General features: G+C 44.8%; 1 protein-coding gene across 1 annotated transcript in view; it reads right to left on the bottom strand.

The window, feature by feature from the left end:
- The window catches only part of LOC141110023 (complement C3-like), a gene marked incomplete in the record, with an annotated part of 333,270 nt that overhangs the window by 227,045 nt on the left and 84,850 nt on the right, over positions 1-21,375 (bottom strand). Inside the window, 1 exon segment of the mRNA XM_073601271.1 lies at positions 865-952. Within this exon segment, the coding sequence (XP_073457372.1) occupies positions 865-952 (88 nt within the window).

Genomic DNA, 21,375 nt, shown 5'->3' with positions numbered 1-21,375 from the left:
TTTGTTTTCACCTGGTAATCTGGCCTGCAACACAACTCCTGTATTAGAGCCAGTTCACACCAAGAATCACACAGGAACACACTCATTTTTCTGTGCCATTTCTGTTTATATAAGTGCAGTGCGTTTTCAGCCATCTAATTTGAATGGGCTGAAATTGCACTGCATTGCACCAAAAGTAGAGCATGTACTACTTTAAAAAACGTACTGCAACCAGATTGCATGTTACCTCTGTATTTGGAACCTGCATTTGGGGTGTCATTAACATTGCATTGACACCTGCAAAAAATCATAGGGGCAGCGTGTTTTTAACGTGGACCCTGTTCTGATGTGAGCAGGCCCTTGGGGTATTAACACTCTGGATGGAGGAGCAAAAGACACACTTTTAGACAACAGCAATGTCAGTTTGGGGGAAGGGGAGTGTTAGATGCACTAGCAGATTTCGATACACTAACAAATTGAAGCCAAACTCCAGCTAACACTTTTTAAGCAGTTACAGGAACAGTTTTTCCTTTTGGGATAAAGATTTTACATAAACAAAGAAAAGCTGAACACTGTAAGCACCCCTGTCAGTTTTAAATTGTTTGTCTCAGCCCTCTAAATTCTACATCTGCAGGACAGTTTGTTCTGTTTAAAAACAACAGACATATTGGCTGGATCACTAGATGAAAACAAAGGGAAAAAGCCTGAAAAAGAGAATGAATTTAGCCCCCATATCTAAGAATTGGTAAGCTGCAATTTAATAAATGTTTGCTTTTGGGTTTAATACTGCTTTAAGCTCACATCAAACACGTTGCATGTTTTAATAAATCCAATGTCTTAGACCTCCAGACAATGTTTAGAAAAGAGTTTGACTGATGTACTTACTTGGCTTTAATATTGACAACCAGTTCATCATCTTTATAATAGAAAAACTTTTTTTTTGTTTCCAACTCAACACTGAATGTTGGAAGTACTGGAAAAGAAGAAAGTACTTATTATCAGCAGAATTACATATTAGCCCCAAAGCACTAATGTTCAGAGTTATAGTTCATCATATTTTATACATTTTCCTAAAGTAAATGTAATGCTCTTCCCATAATGAAATGTGAAGTAGTATTTCTTTTATATATTCTGAATAATTATGTATGAAATCCCTATACTCTTGCATACCTGAAATAATTTACCCTAATATTGAGCCATATGACTGGTGCTCAGTCTGAAGCTGTGGAGCTTGGTGTAAGTGGAGCTGGAATAAGTGAGAGTTAAAAACCAGAGTTAGAGTATACAAGTCTTGCTGTTTGTTTGCTGTTTGCTGTCTGTTGCTGTTTGCTGTCTGTTTGCTGTTTGCTGTCTGTTTGCTGTTTGCTGTCTGTTTGCTGGGTTGCATTTTTGGGGCTTTTCCTTTTAGTTTTTAATTTGCCTTTTGCTGTCACTTTTTAAATAGCTTTTTTTTTTTTTTCCTGGTTTCATCAGTCTATCAATTAAGGGGTGTGGTTAATTGCTCACAGGTGCCTATTTAACTGGTTGTAGGACTCAGTCTGAGCGTGCTCAGTCTGAAGCTGTGGAGCTTGGTGTAAGTGGAGCTGGAATAAGTGGGAGTTAAAAACCAGAGTTAGAGTATACAAGTCTTGCTGTTTGTTTGCTGTTTGCTGTCTGTTTGCTGTTTGCTGTCTGTTTGCTGTTTGCTGTCTGTTTGCTGGGTTGCATTTTTGGGGCTTTTCCTTTTAGTTTTTAATTTGCCTTTTGCTGTCACTTTTTAAATAGCTTTTTTTTTTTTTCCTGGTTTCATCAGTCTATCAATTAAGGGGTGTGGTTAATTGCTCACAGGTGCCTATTTACCTGGTTGTAGGACTCAGTCTGAGCGTGCTCAGTCTGAAGCTGTGGAGCTTGGTGTAAGTGGAGCTGGAATAAGTGGGAGTTAAAAACCAGAGTTTAAAACAGGAGGTTATAACAGGGGTCATAGTACCTGTGTAGTGTGAGTATCTGAGTGTTGTCTGAGTAGTGTGTGTGGATCGTTAGTACTTGTGTATTGTGTACTTGTGTATTGCGAGTGCACGTAGGTCTGTGAGTACCTGTGTATTGTCTTGTTGTGTACCCGTGTATTGTCGTGTACCTGTGTATTGTCTTGAGTATTAGTGCCAGGAAGCTAGCTGTTAGGTAATTTGGACAGGGTAAAATCCCCAAATCCTCACTAAATTTAATAGGTACAATGCCCGGCGGGTGTGGAGAGGCGACTCTTTGTACATCTTGCCGCATGTATGCGTTCCTTGATCATCCGATCGAGGGCGAATACTGCTGTGCAAAATGTAAGCACATTGTTTCCCTGGAAGCCCAGGTTCTGAATCTGGGGAAGCAACTGTCAGCACTGAGAAGTCCCTCCATACTAAAGGTGAGCCAGGAACGTACACGGCAGGTGCCGGCAGGGGCCAGCACAGAGGCGGGTGGAGACAAAGAGGTGCAGGCACTAGCAAAGAGTAGATGGGTGACAGTCAGGAGGGGTAGAGGGGGAAGTGCCAGAGAGGCCGATCCAGGACTGGAGCATCCCAATAAGTACGCTCCATTGAGTAACATTGGTGAAACCAGTCAGGGACCAGCACTGCTGGAGATGAGGGACTCTCCTAGCTGCCAGGGGAAGAACTCCTCCAGTGAGAGTGGGGGGGCAGCAAAGGGAAAGGAAAGACAGATTCTGGTGGTAGGGGACTCAATTCTTAGAAGGACAGAGAGGGCAATCTGTAACCAAGACCTGAATCGCCGAACAGTATGTTGTCTACCGGGCGCTCGGGTTCGGCACATCACGGATCTTGTGGACAGATTACTGGGAGGGGCTGGGGAAGACCCGGCTGTCATGGTGCACGTTGGCACCAATGACAAAGTCAGAGGCAGATGGAGTGTCCTAAAGAACGATTTTAGGGACTTAGGAGCTAAATTGAGGAAAAGGACCTCCAAGGTAGTGTTCTCAGGAATACTACCGGTACATCGAGCCACACCAGAAAGGCAGAGGGAGATTAGGGAAGTAAACAAGTGGCTGAAGAGCTGGTGTAGTAAGGAGGGGTTTGGGTTCCTGGAGGACTGGGCCGACTTCTCAGTCGGTAACCGGTACTATAGAAGGGACGGACTGCACCTAAATGAGGAGGGTGCAGATCTGCTGGGAATGAAGATGGCCAAAAAGTTAGAGGGGTTTTTAAACTAGGCGATGGGGGGGAGGGTCCAGAGACAGTGATAGCCAGCGCGGAAGATATTCCAGAGGGTAGTATTGGGGGCATTAGTGGTAGGTTAACCAAAGCACAAAAACACAATGTGAGTATAGTAGCAAGTCCTAGTTGCAATCTTGAAACACCCAATACGAGGACAATATGCGACCGGTCTAAACTATGTGGCATGTTCACCAATGCTAGGAGCATGGCGGACAAGATGGGTGAACTAGAGATACTGTTGTACAAGGAGGATTTGGATTTTGTGGGAATTTCAGAGACCTGGTTCAACAGCTCTAAAGATTGGCTGGCAAACATTCAAGGGTATACCCTATACCGCAAGGATAGAGAGGGTAAAAAAGGGGGAGGGGTATGCCTATATATCAAGAATAATGTACAAGTGAATGTGAGAGATGACATCACTGAGGGCTAGGGAGGAGGTGGAATCTTTATGGGTAGAGCTCCAAAGGGATGAAGCTAAGGGGAAAATAATACTGGGAGTATGCTATAGGCCCCCTAACCTTAGGGAGGAAGTGGAGTAAGGATGGGAAGTGTTATCATAATGGGGGATTTTAATTATCCAGACATAGACTGGGCGGAGGGAACCGCGCATTCATTTAAGGCTCGCCAGTTCCTTAGTGTCTTGCAGGACAATTTTATGGGTCAGATGGTAGACGCACCAACTAGAAATAAAACATTACTAGATCTACTGATTACCAACAATACAGACCTGATAACAGATGTGGAAATACGGGGCAATTTAGGTAACAGCGATCACAGGTCAATTAGTTTCAGTATAAATCACACAAATAGGAAACATGAAGGGAACACAAAGACACTGAATTTCAAAAGAGCCAACTTCCCTAAACTACAAACCTTGCTAAAAGGCATAAATTGGGATAAAATATTAGGAACAAAGAATACGGAGGAGAGATGGGTTTGCTTTAAGAGCATATTAAATAAGGGCATTAGCCAATGTATCCCATTGGGTAATAAATTTAAAAGAGCGAACAAACATCCTGGATGACTTAACTCCAATGTAAAAATGCATATAAAAGCAAAGGAGAAGGCCTTCAAAAAATACAAGGTTGAGGGATCATCCTCAGCATTCAGAATTTATAAAGAATGCAATAAGAAATGTAAGGGTGCAATTAGGATGGCTAAGATAGAACATGAAAGACACATAGCGGAGAAGAGCAAAAAAAATCCCAAGAAATTCTTTAAGTATGTAAACAGTAAAAAAGGGAGGACAGACCATATTGGCCCCATAAAGAATGAGGAAGGACATCTGGTTACAAAGGAGGGGGAGATGGCAAAGGTATTGAATTTATTCTTCTCCTCAATCTTCACGAGTGAATCGGGGGGCTTCAGTAACCAAAACTGCAGTGTTTATCCTCATGACACAACACAGGAAGCACCTACATGGTTAACAGAGGACGGAATTAAAATTAGACTTGAGAAACTTAACATTAATAAATCACCGGGACCAGATGGCTTGCATCCGAGGGTACTTAGGGAACTCAGTCAGGTGATTGCCAGACCGTTGTTCCTAATTTTTACAGACAGTCTATTGACTGGAATGGTACCAGCTGATTGGAGAAAAGCCAATGTAGCACCAACAGGGCCGTCTTTAGCGCAGGGCAAACGGGGCAGCTGCCCAGGGCCCTGTCATTTCTTGGGGCCCAAAGCAGAGCTGCCCGTTAACCCTGCGTGCTGCCCGCAAATCGGCGCTGAAAAATGTCAGCCGCGGCGGCTCGCACGGCGCCCACAGTGCCAGTGCCTTTTTTTTTTTTAAATTTCAGGAGCGGGACGCGGGTGGGCGGGGCCTTGAGCTCCACTGACGCTCTGGCCCCGCCCCTTGCTATGTGTGCAGACAGTGCTGTGTACCAGCGATCGGACTCGGAGGAGCGGAGAAGCGGAGGAGGAGTGAGACAGGGCCCTGGGCAGCGCGGAGTGGAGAGTGCACTGAAGCCTGTGTGGAGCAGCAGTGTGGAGAATTTAGCTGAGATTTCCACCGTTCACCACCAGGTAAGGTCTTTTCTCCCCCCCCTGGCTCCCTCTCCCCCTATCCCCATGCCATGTCTTGGGTATTAAAGTTAAAAAAAATGAGCAGATCTGCAGTCCACTGTCCAGGCTGAGTGAGGCCTCAGAGGAGAGCACACACAGCATGATTTACAGGAACATGGCATACTGTATTTAGGCTGCTTTCACACTGAAAGCACCCAGGCATTGGTGGTAAAACGCCACTATTTTTAGTGGCGATTTACCGTCCTTTTTGTGGCGCTTTTCGGCCTCTAGCGGGGCACTTTAAACCCCTGCTAGCGGCCGAAAAAGGGTTAAAAGAACTCACCGCTCCTAAAGCGCCCTTGCCCATTGAAATCAATGGGCAGCGCCGCTGAACCGCCGGCAAAGCGCTGCCGTAGCGGCGCTTTGCTGGTGGTTCAGCGGCGCTGCCCATTGATTTCAATGGGCATGGGCACTTTAGGAGCGGTGAGTTCGCCGCTCCTAATGCGCTCCATAGAAGCCGCTGGCAGGACTTTTTCTGATGTCCTGCCAGGGCACCGTTCCAGTGTGAAAGACCTCGGGGCTTTCACATTGGAGTGAATGGAGCCGCTGTTTCAGGGCACTTTGCAGGCACTATTTTTAGCGCTATAGCGCCTGCAAAGCGCCTCAGTGTGAACTGCTTAAAGGGCTTATTTTGGGCCTAGCTGGTTCACATGTATGTAATTTGGTGGCCCACATTTGCGCAGGCACAGTGCCCATTCATTTGAATGGACTGCCATGTCTGCGTTTCCTGCAAAAAAAAGGTACATGCAGCATTTAATAGGGCTGCACACACCTATGCACATCAAGCAATGAAATACAGCACTGTCTGTTCATTTTTATGTGACTTACCTGCAGTTCCTGCTCCGGCAAACTTGCTGCATTTTTAGATGTTTAGGCCACGCTTTTAAAAACACAGTACGTTTGTGTGCGCAGGAACTGCAGGTAAGTCGCATGGTGCAAAAGCCGAATGAATTTCAAGGCCACTGCATTTTTAAAATGCTGCATGCACCTTTTTTTTCTGCAGGAAACGCAGGCATGGCAGCCCATTCAAATGAATGGGCTGCTGTGCCTGCGCAAATGTGGGCCACCAAAACACATACATGTGAATGTGTGATGTGACAATGGCTGCAATGTAATTGGGGTGCTGTGATGTGTAAAGGGGCACTATGACATGAACAGGCATTTACTGGCCATTGGGACTACCGGGAGTTTCCCGGTGGGCCGATGGCTCAGTGGGCCAGTTCCGCATAATTTGCCTATTACATCGTTTCTTAACTGGGGTTTCCCAGTTGTTCTGCGGTGAGGTCCGCGGCGATGTACCCCAAAGTACTCTGATGTGCCCCATGTGCTTTGATGTGCCCCAATGTACACTGATGTGTCCTGATGTGCTATGTGCCCCATGCCCTGATGTGCCCCATGCCCTGATGTGCCCCATGCCCTGATGTGCTTTGTGCCCCATGCCCTGATGTGCTGTGCCCCAATGTCGTGTGCCCTGATGGACTGTGGCCTGTGCCCTGATGTCCTGTACCCTGATGTACTGTGCCCTGATGTACTGTGCCCTGATGTACTGTGCCCTGATGGACTGTGCCCTGATGGACTGTGCCCTGATGTAGGGCTGGGAGATTTTCTTTAAAAAAAAATCTTCAATTCTCTTAAAAAAAACTCGATTCACGATTCGAATCAAGTTTTTTTTTTTTTTTTTTGGGAACCGCGCCGGTCCCGAGGCGCTGCGGGCATGAGCTTTTAGGCGAGGCCGCGGCTTCGGCCTAGTCCGTGGCGTCCGGCCTCGTGGACTAGGCCACAGCCGCGGCCTCACCTAAAAACTCCTTGCCCGCAGCTCTTCAGGCCCGGCGCGGTGTCCGCGCCGGTCCGGAGGCGCTGCGGGCATGAGTTTTTAGGCAAGGCCGCGGCTTCGGCCTAGTCCGCGGCTACGGCCGGACGCCGCGGACTAGGCCGAAGCCGCGGCCTTGCCTAAAAACTCATGCCCGCAGCGCCTCGGGACTGGCGCGGTGAATAAAAAAAATCAAAAAAAATCGATTTGCTTAAATTATGAATCGATTTGACCTCTCAACTCGATTCAAGATTTAAATCGATTTTTTTCCCAGCCCTACCCTGATGTACTGTACCCTGATGTACTGTGCCGTGATGTACTGTGCCTTGATGTACTGTGCCCTGATGTACTGTGCTGTGATGTACTGTGCCTTGATGTACTGTGCCCTGATGTACTGTGCCCTGATGTACTGTGCCCTGATGTACTGTGCCCTGATGTACTGTACCCTGATGTACTGTGCCTTGATGTACTGTACCCTGATGTACTGTGCCTTGATGTACTGTACCCTGATGTACTGTACCCTGATGTACTGTGCCCTGATGTACTGTACCCTGATGTACTGTACCCTGATGTACTGTGCCTTGATGTACTGTGCCTTGATGTACTGTGCCCTGATGTACTGTGCCCTGATGTACTGTGCCATGATGTACTGTGCCCTGATGTACTGTGCCTTGATGTACTGTGCCTTGATGTACTGTGCCCTGATGTACTGTGCCCTGATGTACTGTGCCCTGATGTACTGTGCCTTGATGTACTGTGCCCTGATGTACTGTGCCCTGATGTACTGTGCCATGATGTACTGTACCCTGATGTACTGTGCCATGATGTACTGTACCATGATGTACTGTGCCATGATGTACTGTACCCTGATGTACTGTGCCCTGATGTACTGTGCCCTGATGTACTGTACCCTGATGTACTGTGCTGTGATGTGCCCTGTACCCTGATGTGCTATACTCTGATGTGCTGTACCCTGTACCCTGATGCGCTGTGCCCTGATGTGCTATACCCTGATGTGCTGTACCCTGTACCCTGATGCGCTGCGCCCTGATGTGCTATACCCTGATGTGCTGTACCCTGTACCCTGATGTGCTGGGCTCTGTACCCTGATGTGCTGTACCCTGTGCCCTGATGTGCTGTACCCTGTGCCCTGATGTGCTGTACCCTGTACCCTGATGTGCTGTACCCTGTGCCCTAATGAGCTGGGTTCATAGGTGTGCGCACAGGGTGTGCCAGGTGTGCCTGGGCACACCCTAATTGCCTTTTGTGCTGCATATTCCCCCCTGTTTAGACCACTGATATTTCATCCCCCCCAAAAATGTTATACAAGCCAAAAATTTTTGGAAAAGAAAATTAACAAAATTACACTGTCCACTGCCCTACTGACACCATCAGTACATATACACACGCATATGTATTTGAGCTTTGGGGTGCACACCCTAATGCAAGAGGCTGCGCACACCTATGGCTGGGTTCTGTGCCCTGATGTGCTGTACCCTGTGCCCTGATGTGCTGGGCTCTGTACCCTGATGTGCTGTGCCATGATGTGCCCTGATGTGCTGTGCCATGATGTTCTGTGTCCTGTGCCCTGATGTGCTGTCCCCTGATGTGTTATGCCCTGGGCCGGTCTGGATGAAGTCCAGGGCCACATTTTTGTCCCAGTCCAGCCCTGGACATGAAGGGGACTCTAACAGGGGCGCTGTGATGTGTAAAGGGGCACTATAATGTGGAAATGTGTGCAATGTAATGGGGGCTGTGATATGGTGAGGCTGTAATGTAATGGGGGCTGTGATGTGATGAGGCTGCAATGTAATGGGGGCTGTGATATGGCGAGGCTGTAATGTAATGGGGCGCTGTGATATGACGAGGCTGTAATGTAATGGGGGCTGTGATATGACGAGGCTGTAATGTAATGGGGCGCTGTGATATGACGAGGCTGTAATGTAATGGGGGCTGTGATATGGCGAGGCTGTAATGTAATGGGGGCTGTGATATGGCGAGGCTGTAATGTAATGGGGGCTGTGATGTGAAGAGGCTGTAATGTAATGGGGGCTGTGATATGGCGAGGCTGTAATGTAATGGGGGCTGTGATGTGAAGAGGCTGTAATGTAATGGGGGCTGTGATATGACAAGGCTGTAATGTAATGGGGCGCTGTGATATGACAAGGCTGTAATGTAATGGGGCGCTGTGATATGGCGAGGCTGTAATGTAATGGGGGCTGTGATGTGATGAGGCTGCAATGTAATGGGGGCTGTGATGTGAAGAGGCTGTAATGTAATGGGGGCTGTGATGTGAAGAGGCTGTAATGTAATGGGGCTGTGATGTGAAGAGGCTGTAATGTAATGGGGCTGTGATGTGAAGAGGCTGTAATGTAATGGGGGCTGTGATGTGAAGAGGCTGTAATGTAATGGGGGCTGTGATATGGCGAGGCTGTAATGTAATGGGGGCTGTGATATGGTGAGGCTGTAATGTAATGGGGGCTGTGATATGGTGAGGCTGTAATGTAATGGGGGCTGTGATATGACAAGGCTGTAATGTAATGGGGCGCTGTGATATGACAAGGCTGTAATGTAATGGGGCGCTGTGATATGGCGAGGCTGTAATGTAATGGGGGCTGTGATGTGATGAGGCTGCAATGTAATGGGGGCTGTGATGTGAAGAGGCTGTAATGTAATGGGGGCTGTGATGTGAAGAGGCTGTAATGTAATGGGGCTGTGATGTGAAGAGGCTGTAATGTAATGGGGCTGTGATGTGAAGAGGCTGTAATGTAATGGGGGCTGTGATGTGAAGAGGCTGTAATGTAATGGGGGCTGTGATATGGCGAGGCTGTAATGTAATGGGGGCTGTGATATGGTGAGGCTGTAATGTAATGGGGGCTGTGATATGGTGAGGCTGTAATGTAATGGGGGCTGTGATATGACAAGGCTGTAATGTAATGGGGCGCTGTGATATGGCGAGGCTGTAATGTAATGGGGCGCTGTGATATGGCGAGGCTGTAATGTAATGGGGGCTGTGATGTGATGAGGCTGCAATGTAATGGGGGCTGTGATGTGAAGAGGCTGTAATGTAATGGGGCTGTGATGTGAAGAGGCTGTAATGTAATGGGGGCTGTGATGTGAAGAGGCTGCAATGTAATGGGGCGCTGTGATGTGAAGAGGCTGCAATGTAATGGGGGCTGTGATGTGAAGAGGCTGTAATGTAATGGGGGCTGTGATGTGATGAGGCTGCAATGTAATGGGGGCTGTGATGTGAAGAGGCTGTAATGTAATGGGGGCTGTGATGTGAAGAGGCTGTAATGTAATGGGGGCTGTGATATGGCGAGGCTGTAATGTAATGGGGGCTGTGATATGGTGAGGCTGTAATGTAATGGGGGCTGTGATATGGTGAGGCTGTAATGTAATGGGGGCTGTGATATGACAAGGCTGTAATGTAATGGGGCGCTGTGATATGGCGAGGCTGTAATGTAATGGGGCGCTGTGATATGGCGAGGCTGTAATGTAATGGGGGCTGTGATGTGATGAGGCTGCAATGTAATGGGGGCTGTGATGTGACGAGGCTGTAATGTAATGGGGGCTGTGATGTGACAAGGCTGTAATGTAATGGGGGCTGTGATGTGACAAGGCTGTAATGTAATGGGGCTGTGATATGACGAGGCTGTAATGTAATGGGGGCTGTGATGTGATGAGGCTGTAATGTAATGGGGGCTGTGATATGGCGAGGCTGTAATGTAATGGGGGCTGTGATGTGAAGAGGCTGCAATGTAATGGGGGCTGTGATATGACAAGGCTGTAATGTAATGGGGGCTGTGATATGACGAGGCTGTAATGTAATGGGGGCTGTGATGTGAAGAGGCTGCAATGTAATGGGGGCTGTGATGTGAAGAGGCTGTAATGTAATGGGGGCTGTGATGTAAAGAGGCTGTAATGTAATGGGGGCTGTGATGTGATGAGGCTGTAATGTAATGGGGGCTGTGATGTGAAGAGGCTGTAATGTAATGGGGCGCTGTGATGTGAAGAGGCTGTAATGTAATGGGGGCTGTGATATGGCGAGGCTGTAATGTAATGGGGCTGTGATGTGAAGAGGCTGTAATGTAATGGGGGCTGTGATGTGAAGAGGCTGTAATGTAATGGGGCGCTGTGATGTGAAGAGGCTGTAATGTAATGGGGCGCTGTGATGTGAAGAGGCTGTAATGTAATGGGGCGCTGTGATGTGAAGAGGCTGTAATGTAATGGGGCGCTGTGACATGAAAAGGAACTGAGGACACCTTGGGACTGCTGTGAAGGGGGTCTGCGAATGTGATGTAAGCACTGCTGAGATGTTATAGTACAAACATGATATTCAGATCTCTGACTAATAAATATTTTAACAACTGGACCTCCATAAATTTTAATTCAAGACCCCTGGTATATACATTATATTCTGAACCAAAAAAAAAAAATCATTCTCTTGTTCTCAGCTTCCTCCAAATCTCCCTTTTGTGGATGCTATGATGTGACTTTCTGTTAGAGGATGTATGAGTTCCTTCTTCATGGTCCTACTGTACTATGTGAAGGAATGTAGCCACCCTCATTTGCTCACTCCTAAGATGGACTATTGGATGGGTAATGTGCATAGAGCAGTGTACATGACTTGAACATGAGGGGGAAAAAAGTGGTTTGGGAGTCTAGCATTTTACTACTGAACGCTACAACATATAAGCATTTATTATAAGGTAATAAGAGACTGCACAGAGCATAATTTATTTTTATAATGCAGGTGTCAGTCACATCTATTTTTTGAAGAGCCTATTAGCCCTCAATATGTCAAAATCTCTGAGTGGTGCACAGAAGCGAAAGAAGAAGCAGGAGTTGGAGGAAAAACTATGCAGAATACCAAGAATTACTGGTTTTCTTATACCTAGAAGTGGATCTTCTGAGGAACCTGCTGGTACATCTTCTCAGGAAGTGATTCCTGCTCAAAGTACCTCTGACATAGTCTCTGAATCTGCTGCAGTAGTGTCTTCTGATCCATTAACACCACTAGAAACAACACCAGTGCCCATGGAGATGGAGAAACCAAGCCTTTTCCAAAATACTGGTTTGCTGCCTAGCCTCCATACTGTGGAGCCTACTGTGGAAGCATTTGATATAGTGCCTGAATTTGTGGAACAGTCAGGTTTCATGACTGACATTGGTTTGTGGCCCAACATATCTACTATTGAGATGCGGGAGTACTGGTCAAAAAATGGAAATGTGTCAGTGAGAAAGCCTCTGGAACAACTGAAGAAAGAAGGTTTTGCAATGTCATTTAAAGACGGACGTTGCTGTACTATCGACATGTTTATGCGTAACTGTCCCAATGGAGACAAGGTTGAAAGAAAGTGGCTTTGCTACTCAAAAAACATGGGTAGAATCTACTGTTTTGACTGCAAATTGTTTAGTGCATCACGAAATGCATTTTCCAATGATGGTTTCAGCGACTGGAAACATGCCAGTGAACGAATTTCATCACACGAACAGTCTCAAAACCATATTCATGCTGTGATCGATACAGCCAAATATTCGAAACTGGAGGGTCGGATTGACCATAAAATGCAACAAGAGATTGAAGAGCTGACAAGTTATGGTCAAAATCTAGTAAATCGGTTGCTTAGTGTCATCATTTTTCTTGCCGAAAGAGGATTGGCTTTTAGAGGAGATGACCAAGTTATTGGATCCAAACACAATGGCAACTATCTTGGAATTTTGGAATTACTGTCGGAGTATGATGCTTTCCTAGCACAACACATCCAAACCAAGGCAAACAAGGGCAAAGGATTTACAAGCTATCTATCAGCAAATGTCTGTGAAGAACTTATACAGATTACAGGGGAAAAAATTTCGGAAGATGTCATCAACCGGGTTAAAATGGCAAAGTACTACTCAGTATCTGTAGATTCATCTGAAGATTATTCCCATACTGATCAGCTCACAGTGATTTTACGTTACTTAGAAGGGAATCAACCTGTGGAGCGTTTTCTAACCTTCTTACCCTCAACAGGGCACAAAGGAGAAGAGATGGCGAATGCGCTTCTAAAATTCCTTAACAATGTTGGACTTTCCATACAAGAATGCCGTGGACAGAGTTACGACAATGCAAGCAACATGTCTGGTCACTACAAGGGTATGCAAGCAAAAATTGTTACCCTGAATAAATATGCAATGTATATACCTTGTTTTGGACACTCACTAAACCTTGTTGGAAAGGATGCTGCAAATTCGTGTAGTGAGGCTGTCAAGTTTTTTGATTTCATACAAGCTCTGTATGCATTCTTTACTGGCTCAACCAAGCGCTACAAAAAGCTTAAAGACAAGCTTGATGAGAATGACCTCTCTGTGTCCATGCCGAAAAAGCTAAGTGACACACGTTGGTCATGTCGTGCTGATGCTTGTCAGGCACTAGTCCATGGCTATCAAAATATAATGGACATTTTGTTGGAAATTTCAGCTGACTGTGAAGAAAGGTCAGAGTGCCGTAATATGGCAAAAGGACTGTTTGATCAGATGAGCAAACTTGAGACCGGGATTTTTGCAGAATTCTGGAACACTGTTTTACAGCGCTTTAACAGCAGCAGCAAAACTTTGCAGTCCGTTCAACTCAACCTAAATTCAGCAATTGCCGTTTTGAAATCATTAAAAGATTTTATGAATGAACAACGTACTAAATTTGATGCATTTGAAGAAGCTGGCAAGCGTCTCACAGATACTGAAGAATATACTGTGCAACATCGTCGACTTCAACGCCGGAATGTCCGTCAGCAGCCACTTGACTATGGACACAGTGAAGAAGCACACTTAACACCCAAGGAGACCTTTTATGTTAAGGCCTTTCTTCCATGTGTTGACAAACTTTTAGTGTGTCTGGAGCATCGACTAGGAGCTTACAGTGAAGTGTGTGATTTATTTGGATTCTTTATAAACTTTCCAGTGATGGACTTTGATTCAATTAAAATTGCAGCAGAAAAGTTGTCCGCTTTCTACAAGCATGATCTGGGCACAACCTTTGGTGACGAGCTAATTCAGTTTCAGTCATTCATTTCTTTGTTTCTCGATAAAAAAACAGATGACTGCAGCATAGAGCAATTTATGTACAATACCATATTTGACAAGGATGTAAAAGATACCTTTCCCAACACAGAAATTGCTTTAAAAATGTATCTCACTTTAATGATCACTAACTGTTCAGGTGAACGATCTTTTTCAAAAATGAAACGGATCAAAAATCTACAACGCACAACCATGAGCCAAAGTCGTCTCACCAAACTGTCTATAATGTCTGCTGAATCAGATATACTTCGCAGTCTTGACTTCACCAACATTACAAAGACATTTGCTGCTCAAAAAGCACGTAGACTGGTGGTTTAAATTGTATTAACGTATTTCTTGACTTTATGTAAAAAGTTATCTGCACTTTTATAATAGTGGTTGACAATAGTCTGTTATACTAGCAGCTGTTGCCTAATAGGAATGTTAACATAAGGCTGCTATACGGAAAATCCTGATTTTTTTTTTTTTTTTTTAATGGTTTGTTTTGGCTTTTTTGTGGACCGAAAGCTGATAAAAGGGTGGTTTTATTACCCATTTAGCACAGAAGCACATAGCTTCCAGATTTAGGCTAGGTTTCCACTAGTGCGTCCCCAAAGTCGCGCGATTTTGCCGCGATTTTTTACCGCGATTTTACCGCGACTTTTTACCGCGATTTGAAGCAATGCCTGTATCTATAGACCTCAAGTCGCATCAAAGTGGGACCAAAGTAGTGCAGGGACTACTTTGAAGTCGCTGCGACTTGAAGTCGCACAGATATGAACGGTACTCATTGGAAATCATGGGAAACAATTTGTCATGCGACTTTTCAGTCCCAAGTCGCATGAAAAGTCGCACTAGTGGAAACAGAGCCTTAGTGTAGTATATTATGTAACTCTGCTACCTGATTACCTATTCTCTAAATTGGAGTGGAGCATACGCACTTTGTTTTGAATGTTTGATTTTGGATTCTACGGGTTGTAAGTTTTAATACTGTTTGTTTAATTGCTATGTGTTGTTGTTAATTGTTCTATTATTTATGAATATTTATGTTTGTGTTACTAGACAACATGGCTCTTTGTTTTACACACAAAACATATTGTTGATTTGCACTTTATTACTGAAAGTTATTAAGATATATTAACATATAAGTGCTACTACAGTTGGTGAGTACGTACTGTTACAGATCGCGCTAAGAATAAGTTTGTGGACCAGTTCTTACTTTTATGTTTACATTATTAAAGTTTTTTTTTTTAAAGATAAATCTATGTGTGTATCTGTTTTTTGAGATGTTGGGGTGAAGAGAAAAATTGAATTCGGGGGGGGGGGGCCCAAAAAAAATGTTTGCCCGGGGTCCAAACCATATTAAAGACGGCCCTGAGCACCAATATTTAAAAAGGGCCCAAAAAACATCCCTGGGAATTACAGACCAGTTAGCCTAACATCAATAGTATGTAAACTCTTGGAGGGGATGATAAGGGACTATATACAAGATTTTAGTAATAAGAATGATATCATTAGCAGTAATCAGCATGGATTCATGAAGAATCGTTCTTGCCAAACCAATCTATTAACCTTCTATGAGGAGGTGAGTTGCCATCTAGATAAAGGAAGGCCCGTAGACGTGGTGTATCTGGATTTTGCAAAAGCATTTGACACAGTTCCCCATAAACGTTTACTGTACAAAATAAGGTGCGTTGGCATGGACCATAGGGTGAGTACATGGATTGAAAACTGGCTACAAGGGCGTGTTCAGAGGGTGGTGATAAATGGGGAGTACTCAGAATGGTCAGGGGTGGGTAGTGGGGTTCCCCAGGGTTCTGTGCTGGGACCAATCCTATTTAATTTGTTCATAAACGACCTGGAGGATGGGATAAACAGTTCAATCTCTGTATTTGCAGACGATACTAAGCTAAGCAGGGCAATAACTTCTCTGCAGGATGTGGAAATCTTGCAAAAAGACCTGAACAAAATAATGGGGTGGGCGACTACATGGCAAATGAGGTTCAATGTAGAAAAATGTAAAATAATGCATTTGGGTGGCAAAAATATGAATGCAATCTATACACTGGGGGGAGAACCTCTGGGGGAATCTAGGATAGAAAAGGACCTGGGGGTCCTAGTAGATGATAGGCTCAGCAATGGCATGCAATGCCAAGCTGCTGCTAATAAAGCAAACAGAATATTGGCATGCATTAAAAGGGGGATCAAATGCAGAGATAAGACGATAATTCTCCCGCTCTACAAGACTCTGGTCCGGCCGCACCTGGAGTATGCTGTCCAGTTCTGGGCACCAGTCCTCAGGAGGGACGTACTGGAAATGGAGCGAGTACAAAGAAGGGCAACAAAGCTAATAAAGGGTCTGGAGGATCTTAGTTATGAGGAAAGGTTGCGAGCACTGAACTTATTCTCTCTGGAGAAGAGACGCTTGAGAGGGGATATGATTTTAATTTACAAATACTGTACTGGTGACCCCACAATAGGGATAAAACTTTTTCGCAGAAGAGAGTTTAATAAGACTCGTGGCCACTCATTACAATTAGAAGAAAAGAGGTTTAACCTTAAACTACGTAGAGGGTTCTTTACTGTAAGAGCGGCAAGGATGTGGAATTCCCTTCCACAGGCGGTGGTCTCAGCGGGGAGCATTGATAGCTTCAAGAAACTATTAGATAATCACCTGAATGACTGCAATATACAGGGATATGTAATGTAATACTGACACATAATCACACACATAGGTTGGACTTGATGGACTTGTGTCTTTTTTCAACCTCACCTACTATGTAACTCATTTTGAAACCCAAATTAGTTTTTTCAAAAGATCACTGCAGGTAATAATGATATTATCGAAGTGCAGCTGCCTCTAGCTTTAACCTAAACCTGTATTTTATCTATACCAGTGGTCATCAAACTTTCTAAACAAAGGGCCAGTTTACTATCCTTCAGACTTAAGAGGGGACTGGTGGGCAGTGGGAGTAGAAATTATCCTGGCGTTAGTAACAATGCCCCATCATTGGTGTCAGCGGGAGGAATAGTGCCCCATTGTTGGTGTTAATGGGAGGATTATTGCCCCATTATTGGTGTCAGTGGGAGGAATAGTGCCCCATTGTTGGTGTCAGTGGCAAGAATTATGCCCCATTGTAAATGTCAGTGGGAGGAATACATAGCTCCAAACATTTTGAGATGGGAATGAGGGACACCTACTAGCAAATGTATGTGAGCATAGGACACGCCCCCCTGCCATGCCCCTAAAGGGGATATATCCAAAAAAAAGGTTAATTAAATCCACAAGTGCTTTTTTTACCACCAATATTCCTTTATATTGGCTTTTAAAATTGACAAATGCAGCCATTTAGAATTTGGATGCAAAGTTTAGCACTGGGAAACACTTTTTGAAAGATAAAAAGTGCATTTTATATACAACTATATAGATCAGACCAAAATGAGGGACAAATGAGGAGGACAGAGGGACATTTCTCCAAATCAGGGACAGTCCCTCGAAATCAGGGACAGTTGGGAGCTATGGGAATAGTTCACCAAAGCCCGGATAAAGGCAAGCAAAGGGCCCCATCTGGCCTCTGGGCCACAGTCTGGAGACCACTGATCTATATCCTATAGAACCTGCTCCTCCTATAAAGTGAATCTGTTCAGTTAAACTTAATTTAGGACAATCAGTGCACTATAAGGGTGGTCAATAGGGGGGGGGGGGTTATAGCCAGCCCTCCATTACAGGAACCTGATTTCTAATGGCGGCCCTGATGCACTCTCCCTGCTCTTTACCTTAATATGCCTGATCATTTTTGTTGCTACAGTACTCAACTTTTCTAAACCATCACTATTGTAATCAAGAGAAACCACATATTCCTTTACTTCTAAATCAATATGACAACCTTAAACCCAATATAATGTCATCATTCAACTTTGAATAAGGATGAGCCGAACATCCCCCCCCCCCCCCCCTCGGTTCGGTTTGCACCAGAACATCCGAACAGGCAAAAAATTCGGCAGAACACATGAACACTGTTAAAGTCTATGGGACACAAACATGAAAAATCAAAAGTGCTCATTTTAAAGGCTTATATGCAAGTTATTGTCATAAAAAGTGTTTGGGGACCCGGGTCTTGCCCCAGAGGACATGTATCAATGCAAAAATTTTTTTTAAACACGTCCATTTTTTCAGGAGCAGTGAATTTAATGCTTAAAGTGAAACAATAAAAATGAAACATTCCTTTAAATATTGTGCCTGGGGGTGTCTATAGTATGCCTGTAAAGTGGCGCATTTTTCCCGTGTTTAGAACAGTACCACAGCAAAATGACATTTCTAAAAGAAAATTTATCATTTAAAACTGATCGCGACTGTAATGAATTGTCGGGTCTCGGCAATATAGATAAAACTCATTGATAAAAAGGGCATGGGTTCCCCCTCCAGTCCATTACCAGGCCCTTTGGGTCTGGTATAAATATTAGGGGAACCCCAAACCAAAATTAAAAAAAAAAATTGCATGGGGGTCCCCCCAAAATCCATACCAGGCCCTTCAGGTCTGGTATGAATATTAAGGGGAACTCTGCGCCAAATTAAAAAAAAATTGCGTAGGGGTCCCCTCCAAAATCCATACCAGACCCTTCAGGTCTGGTGTGGATTTTAAGGGGAACCCCACCCCAAATTTTTTTTTAAAAATGGCGTAGGGGTCCCCCCAAAATCCATACCAGACCCTTATCCGAGCACGCAACCTGGCAGGCCACCGGAAAAGAGGGGGGATGAGAGAGCGCCCCTCCCCTGAACTGTACCAGGCCACATGCCCTCAACATGGGGAGGGTGCTTTGGGGTCTGCAACAAAAAGCCGCAACAGTTCCGCCTCCATGGGAGGCTCCCGCCAAGTGACGCTTTTTCTGGGGGGGGGCCACCCGATGACGTAAACAGGTGACCCATCCCCCTCTAACGCCACAGGGGCTTCCCCGTGGTGTCCCAGTGTTTTATTTTAATTAATGGTTCGGGGTTCCCCTTAATATTCATACCAGACCCAAAGGGCCTGATAATGGACTGGGGCGGGAACCCATGGCCTTTTTTTTCAATGAGTTTTATCTATATTGCCGAGACCCGACAATTCATTACAGTCGCGATCAGTTTTAAATGATAAATTTTCTTTTAGAAATGTCATTTTGCTGTGGTACTGTTCTAAACACGGGAAAAATGCGCCACTTTACAGGCATACTATAGACACCCCCCAGGCATGATATTTTATGGAATGTTTCATTTTTATTGTTTCACTTTAAGCATTAAAAAAATCACTGCTCCCATAAAAATGGCCGTTTTTAAAAATATTTTTTTGCATTGATCATGTCCCCTGGGGGAGAACGCAGGTCCCCAAACACTTTTTATGACAATAACTTGCATATAAGCCTTTAAAATGAGCACTTTTTATTTTTCATGTCAGTGTCCCATAGACTTTAATAGTGTTCCGGCGGCTTTTGAATTTCCCCGAACACCGCATATTGTTCGGTGTTCGCCGAACATCCGAACAACCAAAGTTCGGCCCAAACTTATGCTCGGGCCGAGCTGTTCGCCCATCCCTAGCTTTGAATATAGATTTTCCCTACTTCCAGTTTGCTGACTATATCTGCAGATTAATATTGAATGATGTCCCAACATTTTAGAGCAGCTAATACCACCACTTCGGTGTCAGTAAGATAACAATCACATCTCTTTGTTTATTATATAAATATGTAGTTTTCTAGTTTAGTATTGTACTTTGCCCCACAAAGAGTCAAATGTGTTTCAAAAACTGTCATTTTAATGACAAATTTACCATTGAGTTTTTTATTAAATTTTTATTTATTTAGTGTAGCGCTCCCCTGGGTCTTCTGGGGGCAGGGTGTAACCCCCAGAGGCAGGGGGCAAGCTAGCATTTACCTCAGGGCTGAGTCTATGGCTATAATGGGGAGTTTGGAACAGAAATTGGGCGCCAGTCACGTTTGATATTTTCAGAGAGGGTTAGGGGTTTCAGATACCAGTAACAGATCACTTACAGACTCCTTGGATCCAGACAAAGTACAGCTTCACAGTACCAGAACCTTTAAGCCGACCTGGCGATGCTGCAAACACATTTTAGTTGTAGAACAAGATTCAGCTTCACAGTGTCAGAACCTTTAAGCTGACCCGGCAACACTGTAAACATGTTTTATATGTAGATGTGTCCTCCAAACAAGTCACCAGGCCCTTCTGAGAGTCCAGCCTTCATTCTGGCTCTCTCCAGCAAGGGTCCTCCCCTGGATCTTCTCAGCTTGGCTTGTTTTCTTCCACACCGGGCAAGACAGCCTAAGGACCACCTCAGTAGGCTTCTGGGCCTACTTGCAGAGCTCGCTTCAGCAGCGTATCCTCAGGCCAGGAAGGCCCGAGGCAAGAGAGAGTGAGCACATGGCCCCGTCCAAATATATGTCATCTCCCAGAATTCACCAGTGACCAAGAACCTCCTACTGGGCTGGCTGGAAGAAGAATAAATATTCATAGCTCAACCTAGTTGTACTATCTCATACTGGTCTGTGGTACCAGTGACACTGGGGACAGTGAGAAATGCACAACCTAATTGAGATTAGGGTAAGACCTGATAAACTGTACAATCAGTCTGAGCTGTCTAAATCAGTCTGAGCACAGCCAAAAACTAAATTTACACTATATCCCCAGTTTTTAGACCCAGTGACATCTACTTTTCTGTGGTTCTCTATGCAATGCAAGCGGATCATGGCTGGTATAAGGGGTTGGCAAGTTGTTGTACAGAGCTTTAAAGAAAACAGTACTCTTCTCAAGAGCCCTCACCCCTGATGCAAGCAGTGGGTTGGATCTTGGGAGGAGTTAGGCAAATATCAAAAATGTCTTGATGGGTGGGTGGCGTGACGGGCATTCCTAAGCAGGCTATATTTGCATGCAGGCCACACCAGATAACAGCCACATATGATGCTCTGCCTCTATGAATGAAAGAACTGAAATCCAGTGAATGAGAGGAGCAGGTCAGAGACAGTCAGACCGGGGAGGAAATGGCTAGATGAATCTGGACATCGTCTAGCCAGGAAAGAGGAGAGGGCTCTCTGACTTACTGCAGCTTCTAATGCACATTTTAAAAAGCTCACAGTGTGCAGTGAAATCAGTCATTTAAGGAGAGGAGCCTGTAACTGTGCAAGAATGAAGGTAAGGTTGGGTTTAGCTTTGATGCTATAAAATGTATCTTGAAATGATTAAAACCAAATAGTCCTACCAAGGTAATTTAGATGGCAAAAACTGAACGATTTATT

This window comes from Aquarana catesbeiana, linkage group LG01 (assembly GCF_042186555.1).
Source record: "Aquarana catesbeiana isolate 2022-GZ linkage group LG01, ASM4218655v1, whole genome shotgun sequence".
In the NCBI taxonomy this organism is placed as follows: Eukaryota; Metazoa; Chordata; class Amphibia; order Anura; family Ranidae; genus Aquarana; species Aquarana catesbeiana.
Note: the sequence above shows the minus strand (reverse complement) of the source record. Positions and strands in the feature narration are given on the sequence as shown.